The following is a 9,350-nucleotide window of genomic DNA, read 5'->3' on the forward strand; positions in this document are numbered from 1 at the left end:
TATAAAAAGGGCTGCTTCATTTGTTTGTTCTTCAAATTGGTAGGAAGAAGTGTTACTCACCCATGTAGCCAGTAAAATAGCATTACATGGTCAGGGAGCTTACCAGTGGGTCCATTATCGTTGGTGGCCATTTTGGTATAGGCCAAACACAGCACAGCATCCAGACATAGCTAAAACCAGCAAACGAAAAAATGTATATCCTTTGGGGGGCGGGGCAGGGCGGGGCGAGGGATAGCTTAGTGGTTTGAGCATTGGCCTGCTAAACCCAGGGTTGTGAGTTCAATCCTTGAGGGGGCCATTTAGGGATCGGGGGCAAAAATCTGTCTGGTGATTGGTCCTGCTTTGAGCAGGGGGTTGGACTAGATGACCTCCTGAGGTCCCTTCCAACCCTGATATTCTATGATTTCAGTGGCTATTGGAGCTCCTTGGCCCTAAAACTGAGATTTGCTCAAATGCTAAAAACTGATCCTTAGTTAAAGGAAAAGATCAATGGTAAGCTTTCAAAGCATGTATGGCTTTTGTGGCTCCTTACTTAGTCTTATGCAAGGATTCACAAATTACATATGGCCATTTGAACAAGCAGCATTCCAAGCCTTCCCAGCCACATATATCTGAGCTGCTTCAGGAATGCCATAAATGTTTGAAAAGCCTGCCACTGTGTATTAACCAGTGGAAGCAGCTTACTGTTAGTGGCTATCCTGTAGAAGCTTTGGACAGCCAAACGTCACATTTGAATCTTGCAGTTTATGGCCTTGTAATTTACATATCCTCAAAATTTAAGTGAAAACTAGATGTCATTTTTCAAAGTGATATATGATGTAACTTAATCTGTCACCCTAAGGTCTTAGTTTCTCTGTGCCTCAGTTTCCCCACCTGTATTCTTCAGGACAAGGATCCTTTTTTTTACTCTGTTTGCACAGTGCCTAACACAATATTGTCCTCGGATGGAATGTAATACAGTTAGATAATCATAATATATAAAAATGGTTGCTAATTATATCCACTCTTGTAAATTATTCTGAGCATATGTATAGTATTTTCTGTTTACAGGTCTGTCTCATCTTACGCAGGGGTTACGTTCCGCAGTCAGCGCCTAAAGCGAAAATTGCGTATAGTCAAAATTACATTGAGTGTAATGGTGGGCGGAATCGCCCGCATTACAGAAACAGTATTTAAATTGTTATTTTTCTCTTTTTTTTTGGTTTTTGTTTTGTTTTTGCCGACCGCGTAAAGCTGAAATCGCACATGTTAAATGCGCCTAAGATGCGACAGACCTGTATTATTTATTGTGATGGTTTAGCAGTTCCTTTATGGAATATGGAGTGGTCCAAGGCCCTTTAACACTTTCAGAGGTGTTTGCAAAATTCTGTGTTTCAAAAAGTGAAGGGTGCCACATATCTGGTTTATCCTGTGTCTTTTAGATACTGCAGTCTACATGTAGATAAACAGAATCTTTTCCTTTCTCTTTGTATCATTAGATTATTATACCCACTTACTTGGATCATTATTCTATTGACCTTTTTGCACTGATGCTGTAATCTGTGTAGATTTAGATTTTGACGGGTATGTCTGATGCAGATGATAAATTGGTGTCCATACTTTGGGTTTCTCACTTCTTTAGGGTTGTATGCATGGAAATATTGTGGAACAATAAAAATAATTTTGGCCTTTTATCAATTAATCATCATATATATTTCCTGTTTTCTGGCTCCTAACCTCTTTACCAGTGGGTGATACCTCCTTCTATAGTAACTGGGGCGGTCAAAACTTGTCATTCAGGTTTCTAAGATTAGCTGTGCCCCTTTTGCTGCGTGCCAGCTGTGCAGAAACAAGTGTTCCTGCCTTTCATCTTCCATTCCTAGCTTTTGCAGCTATTTTGGTTCAAACACTTCAGTTTCTTTCCTCAGTCCTTTCTGTCTTCCTTCAGGGTGGCTGTTAGTGGAGACTCTCTTCTCCCCTCAAGAACCATAAGTGGAGCATATTCAGTGTCCTCTCCACTCCTCGTCCCAATTTAGTTGGCATGGCACAGCAGATAAACAAGCAAAAGAAAAAACACCTTACGTTTTTCTCTCCATGTGAGAAATCCTATTGGAGTCAACAGAAGGAAAGCTCTATCACAACTGTTCTCAGGGACCTCATTCAGCCAGGGGGTAGAACAGAGAGCACAGCTTCTGTGTCTGGTTTTCCTTCCACCACATGCAGGAGAGACTGTGGAAAAAGCAGGCTGTCATCAGCAGGCATTGGACCACTGTGACAAAAACGGGGCTGTAACTGGAGTTCAAGATGATTACACAGATCCACGTGACTCCTCTTAGTTCCTGTTTCTTCAGGAATTTGAGTTAGTGGAAAGAATTGAGAGGCTGGCCTTGCCTGCAGCTCCACGTATTGTTTCAGATCAGAAAAATCCAGTCCCCTAAAGAGTATGCCCACAATTCCAAACAGCCAGTTTTCTAGGGGAAAAATGTGGACTGTGCAGGAGTGTCTTAAGTATGTGGGTATATACAGGTGATGATTTTGAAGAATTCTAGTTACAGGTAAATAACCTCTTTATTCTTTTCTTGTTTATTCATGTAGCAGGATTTTTTTCATTTGTTTTTCAGCAAATGCTCATTCACCCGTAAGCAGGTGATGCATAACTCTCAGAACAAGTTCAGTCTTTATATTTTACAGGTCACTTTGTACAGAACAAGATGTTGCTCCTCTAAAATATATACCAATCAGCATTCATTGGAAGAGAATCATTTGAAAGGAGAGAAACATAAGTAAGATATCCACTGCTATTTTTAGTGACAGTTACACAAAATCCACTTGTGTTTGTTTTTTCTTTTCAGGAGGGTGGTGTCAGTGGCTTTCTCCATGCTTTCATTGCTGAAGTGTTTGCAATGGTGAGGGCTCACGTTGCAGCTTTAGGGGGGAATGCAGTTGTCTCGTACATAATGAAACAGTGTGTTTTCATGGAGAACCCCAACAAAAATCAGGTAAATTGTGACTGAAATGACAATTTTTCTGACAATTAAAGAACCAGCTGATGTCATATGTAACCAATCTTAGAGGAAAATACCCATGTAAGATGAGGTTATTCTAATCAGTCCACATAACTACAAGGAGGAGTAAGTCTCTCCCTCTCTTTTTTTTTTTTTTTTTTTTTTTTTATATAGTTATGTGGACTGGGGAGAGATCTAGTGGGCATAATCTGACCCAGTAGGAGGTTTTTGATTTGTTTGGGTTTTTTTTATTTTTATTTTAGAATTAGAGTTAACATATCAGAATGATATAGCAAGAACTTAGGTGAATGAATTTCATTGATTTTAGTGTTAAGTCCAAAGGCTGAAAATATGCTCCATAAAGGATATATTTAACTATTTAAAAATTATCTGTCCTTGCAGGCACAGTGTCTAATAAATGTCAGTGGGGATGCAGTGATCGTTGTACGTGAATCTGAATTAGAAATGGTACCAGTGCAACCATCTGCTGCTGTCTCTCAACCCGCAAGTGCCGGAGATGTCACGACATGAAACCAGAAGAAATGGAATGGCTCTACCCGAAGTAAAAAGATCTCTGCAAAATGTGGGAATGTTTAGCTTTACCTCTTCAAAAATCAGTAATTCTCCAAAATATTACAGTCAGCTAAATCTGAGACAATCACTAACCTTCGTCCATCAACTTTACATAATAGCCAGGGCAACATTTTATTGGCAAGTACCCTGTAATTCCATTTTTTTAATCACTAGCCCCTGTGAAATCTAGACAGAAGATGAGGCATTGATCTAAAGCAATTCCATAGAGCTCCTGAAATAAAACAGGAAATTTACCTGTATTTTTTCTTTATGTAGTTGTTTGACAGGGCCAGAACAAATAATAACTCAAACAGTATCTGAGTCTGATAATGCTTGTTCATGTTAATTTACTCTTAGTTAATTTAAGAAACAAAAACTGGAAGATAATCAAGAAACTGGAATCAGCTGCCTTTGAATGAGCAAGAGATCATGAACTGGTTTAAAAAAATATTACCAAATAAGCAGTCGTCTGATATTAAGTCTGTAACGAGCTTTAGCTCATGGAACTTTGAGAGAAAAAAAGCACCAGAAATGACTGTCTGAATTTAGCAGCATGCTAAAATGTTTTTTAACTGTTTGTGAACTAGTGAATATTTTTATTGTACAACATATTTTTTTTATTTTAAATGTTCGATATTGTTGCTGCATTGTAAGCATAACTATGGTAAAACAAAATAAATTATTATATCTGGTTCAGGTTTTACAAGTTCATTTCAATATTAACATTTGCACAATGCTTTTTTTTTTTTTTGCAAAGAGTCTGCAAAATAATGTCTTAAACTACTGAAGTCCAGTTTTTTAGGGCATGATCTTGCAATATTGATATAGACAAAGTCAGAGAGACAGTCACCTGCATATATGGATGCAGAATCAGGCCCTCTGTATTTTGCTATTTGGAAATGCCTGGCTAACTTGGGTAAAAGAACAGTTAAAATATTTTAACTGACATTAACTTCTGCAAGTCAGGTTTCCTTTCAAATACTATAATTGGGAGATGATGGGTACTGCAGGAAAAGGAAACAATACATCTCCAGCAAATCTTTTGAAGACTTTGGTAGAATAATATAAAGACTGACTCTTTAGATTTGAAGACACGTTCATGGAAATATGTGTTGACAACATCTAATATGGAACTTGAATAAATGTGTAAACTTGAATGTAAATATTCTGTGTAGTCAGACCCAAATATCCCATTGTATATGAGCATGAAAATCATATTCCTCTTTGTACAATAAATTTCTGTATAAAACCACTGGATTTTGTTTGTTTGTTGTAGGTCAGCACATAATAGCTACATGCTGAAGCTTTTGGAATGGCATGGCAAACTCATGGCAGATCATAGAATATCAAGGTTGGAAGGGACTTCAGGCGGTCATCTAGTCCAACCCCCTGCTCAAAGCAGGACCAATCCCCAGACAGATTTTTGCCCACAGATGGCCCCCTCAAGGATTGAACTCACAACCTGGGGGTTAGCAGGCCAATGCTCAAACCACTGAGCTATAAAGAACGGTAGAGATTAGTAATCTCTTTAACAAGTTTTTGAATTGGGTGCCCTTAATGGGGAGTTTGTTCATCAAGCTTAATTACATTTTGTTAAATTCTGTGGCAGTGATCAGTAAAGCTTCTCTTATTTAGGGTATGTCTACACTTGCAGAGTTTTTGCGCTGTAAGTTTCACCAGTGATAGGGAACCGGTGAAAGTAAAGCGCTGGTTTGTGTATTCACTTAATTCCTCAGGCGTCCGAGAGTGTTTACATTAATAGCACTTCCATTGCCATGAGAGCAGCGCTCTAGGGCAGCTATCCCACAGTGCAGCTCTCTCCAGTTTGACGATGGGTCTTGTGGGAAGGGGAAGGGGTGATAGCAGGGCATCCTGGGTCCCTGCATAGCCTCCTCTCCCCAAACACTGATAAGCTCCAGTAGCTCAGCATTGCTCCAAGCAGGGGATCGCTTGCTCCCTGGAGCAGGCATTGTCACCTGGCCAGATAAGTGAGCACTTGCCAAGAAAACAGGAAGGAGAGTTTCAAAGTTCCCGGGGCTTTACAGAGGGAGGGGTGTATGTCCGTTTACCCGGCAACAGAGCAGCAGAGCTGCTGGCTAGAGTGTTCACCTAGCCACTGTGGGATATCCTCCCGAGGCTAAAAGCTGTGTAAACAGGAAGACGTGTCTTCACTTGCACATCACTGCAAAAGCATCACTGACAAGAGTTGTATGCCGCTCGTGGAGGTGATTTTCTTTTTGCGGTGAAACTTCTGAGTTTCACTGCAAAAAGTCATTGGCAAGTGTAGATGCTCCCATGGTTTTTGCACAAAAAAGGGACTTTTTCCGCTTTAAATGGCAAATGTAGACATGCCCTTAACGTCTAGAGCAGTGATACTCAGACCCCAGTGATTCAGGAGCCAAATTAGTGATCAACATTACCCAAAAGAGCCACAGTAGTGTGAATTCATTGTTTCATTTACTATTTATATAGATATATAATTAGTTTCACAGCAAAATGACTGACCAAGTATTATTTTATCAACTACAATTGATTAATAACATAGTAAAAGCACCCTGACTGGTTAATAATTAAATCTCACAGTGATTTAATATGTGCTGCAAAGAGTCACAGGAGATGCATTAAACTAGTGGATAGTAAAATGAAAGTGGCCTCTACTCACTTGATTGGCTGTGAGTGAACCAGAAGTTGACTTGTGCCGATTTGCTCCTCCATATGAGTACAATTGATTGGAATATTTAGATTTTCAAATATGATTTAGCTGGATATTTTTATAAGGTGTAATATGTATGGCTGCATCTACTCTAGAGGTCAAATCATGCCACAAGGAAGATGTAAACATTTCCAAATCCCAGTCCCTGTTATAGCCCAGGCAGTGCTCCCAACAAGGCTATTCAGCATCACAGCGTAATTATGCAAATAACAAGGCATGGGTTTATCATACAAGACAAACTGGAAAAAGGTTAAATCTTGATCCACAACCAGTTTAAAAAAGTCATTTTACAGTTGTAGGATTCTCTAAATGTTATTTTGAAAACTTCAAGATGAGAAGAAACACCGTTATCATTTCAAGAAGAGAAAACTTTTTCACATTGTATGAACATTTTAGAATAGAAGAAAATTATTTTCTTCAATTGAAGTGGAAAGATGGTATCTCAACTGTCCCCATGGGCGTCTCACCAAATCAGAATGGCTATCCCAATGAGCTACTTATATGACAAAATATTTCTGTTAAAAATTGATTAGATGGGATGACAGATGAAGCCTTTTACATATAGATCATTGGTTAGAGTCCATATTGTCTGTGATCCGGTGTGCCTGGGGTAGCCCTCACTGGAAATGCCAAGGTTAGGGCAGGCTGCAAAAGGGAGAGCAGATACTGGTGGGTAACACTGAAAACTCCCCAACCAGTCACCAACTGTGCTGCTGATCTCCCCCACTGGTTATCAAGAAGCAAAAAAAGAAATCACACAGCCCCCTTTATTGCATTCCAGTTCTCTGGCTCCCAATCAGCACCTAGGTCCAGTACAGTGAGAAGTTATTTAAAAAACTGTGCTCACCTGTACAAAATGTTCTTTGACCCCAAAGGATCAGCCATGTTACAGTACCAGGTCTGTATAGGTTTGGATCTTACCCAAAATACCACGTTGCCAGCCAATCCTTTAGTATCTAAAACTAAAGGTTTATTATAAAGAAAAAAGAAAGAACAAGAAGAGAGATGTTAAATGGTAAAGCAGTCACATACATACAAAGACTTCAAAGTCCATATATCAGGTTCCTAGCAGTATTGGTGAGTTTGCTGGTTTGAAAGTCCCTCTGGAACACATCCACAGCTTGGATGGGTCATTCAGTCCTTTGTTCAGAGCTTCAGTCTGTAGAAAAGTTACTCGAGGAAAGAAGCAGGATGGAAGATAAGAAGCAGGATTGAAGACAAAATGGAGAAGATACAGCTGCCTTTTATAGTCTTTTGCCATGTATCTTGTGCATCCTTTGTCTCAAACACACACTGTCCAACACATGGCTTGGAAACCATAGAGTTCTGTCCACAGGCAGCCCCTGCATGCCTTGCTAAGTCATAAGGTGTATCCCTTGCCTTCTGTCAATGGGTCAGTTGTATAGCTGATGGTCCTTAATGGGCCATCAAGCAGGCTAGACAGTGCTGATGCCAAACTGTCTGGGGGGTGTCACCTAGAAGCATAGCACAAGTTTTGAAATACAGACATACATACATATCTATAACCCGTGATACAAACATATAAGCAAGATAATCATATCTGGCAATTTATAACATTTTTGCTGATATCTTACATGGCCTGTCTGGCACAACTCATTGCAATTTTACAATATTGATAAGCATAATATCCACAAGTGTCCCCCAGATTCCATACAGTGTCACAGTGTCCTCCATCCAGTTTGGCAGACAGACTAGGCCAAGTGGCCAGAGAACTATCCTTTCTTCTCAAATTGGTCCTTCCAGGGTTGTGAGGAACTCTGGCATACAATGTTGACAAGTTGTCCCAGAAGATTGGTAATTCATATCCTCCCACTTTTATCTTCATTGAATCTTCCACCTACTCCATTATGTCTTGAATCTCTTTCCTGACATTCTCTATCATGCCTCCAAGCTCTCGTTGGAGTCCCTCCACCCAAGTCCAACTTTTATCATAATGATTAGAAATCCTAATCTTTTGACAAAGGGAATAAATAAATTTAAATTTTTAAAAAATTTCAAGAAAAATAGTGAAACTTGTATGCTATGTATTAATCATAGAATCATAGAAGATTAGGGTTGGAAGAGACCTCAGGAGGTCATCTAGTCCAACCCCCTGCTCAAAGCAGGACCAACCCCAATTAAATCATCCCAGCCGGGTTTTGTCAAGCCGGGCCTTAAAAACCTCTAAGGATGGAGATTCCACCATCTCCCTAGGTAACCCATTCCAGTGCTTCACCATCCTCCTAGTGAAATAGTTTTTCCTAATATCCAACCTAGACCTCCCCCACTGAAACTTGAAACCATTGCTCCTTATTCTGTCATCTGCCACCACTGAGAACAGCCTAGCTCCATCCTCTTTGGAAGCCCCCTTCAGGTAGTTGAAGGCTGCTATCAAATCCCCCCTCACTCTTCTCTTCTGCAGACTAAATAAACCCAGTTCCCTCAGCCTCTCCTCATAAGTCACGTCCCAGCCCCCTAATCATTTTCATTTGCCCTCTGCTGGACTCTCTCCAATTTATCCACATCCTTTCTGTAGTAGGGGGCCCAAAACTGTACGCAATACTCCAGATGTGGCCTTACCAGTGCCGAATAGAGGGGAATAATCACTTCCCTCTGATGGGATCGGGATGATGAAGTGGGATTCCCTCCCACTTCACTGATGAATCATACTTTTTCATTATACTTCATTCTATATTTGTCTGTTCATTTAGTTTGTAAGGACTTTAGGGTGGGGACCCTCCATATTAATTAAAAGCCTCATGTAGTGTTAGCACTATATAATGGTGGAACAGTGTGGGGAAGCTGACTCTAAGAATGCGCTGTTGATAAATAGAGATGTTCATTTTAGTGCTATCAAACTGACATTTTTCATAAGCAAAAAATAAACTATCAACATTCTTATGATCATTATATATAATCTATAAATAGAATATTTCTGATTGTTTGGACTAATATTTTAACATCAAAGAACATTATTTTATAGAAAATACATGGAAAGACTGTGTGTATAATAACCTAATTTAAATACTAAAATAGATTTTTCTATATCAAAATGATTTTTCCATATCAATATACAGAGC

At 39.5% G+C, this 9,350-nt stretch overlaps 1 protein-coding gene across 6 annotated transcripts in view; it reads left to right on the plus strand.

Moving 5' to 3' along the window:
• C2CD5 (C2 calcium dependent domain containing 5) overlaps window positions 1–4,809 on the plus strand; it is a 111,122-nt gene extending 106,313 nt beyond the window's left edge. For all 6 annotated transcript variants that reach the window (XM_024196321.3, XM_024196323.3, XM_024196324.3 and 3 more), the window contains 2 exons: window positions 2,832–2,978; window positions 3,387–4,809. In XM_024196321.3, the coding sequence (XP_024052089.1) occupies window positions 2,832–2,978; window positions 3,387–3,515 (276 nt within the window). In that variant the 3' untranslated portion in view covers window positions 3,516–4,809. The remainder of the gene's footprint in view (window positions 1–2,831; window positions 2,979–3,386) is intronic.
• Window positions 4,810–9,350: the final 4,541 nt, after the last annotated feature.

The sequence above is a fragment of the Terrapene carolina genome, unplaced genomic scaffold, assembly GCF_002925995.2.
Source record: "Terrapene carolina triunguis isolate 2854851 unplaced genomic scaffold, T_m_triunguis-2.0 Scaffold112, whole genome shotgun sequence".
Lineage (NCBI taxonomy): Eukaryota > Metazoa > Chordata > Testudines > Emydidae > Terrapene > Terrapene triunguis.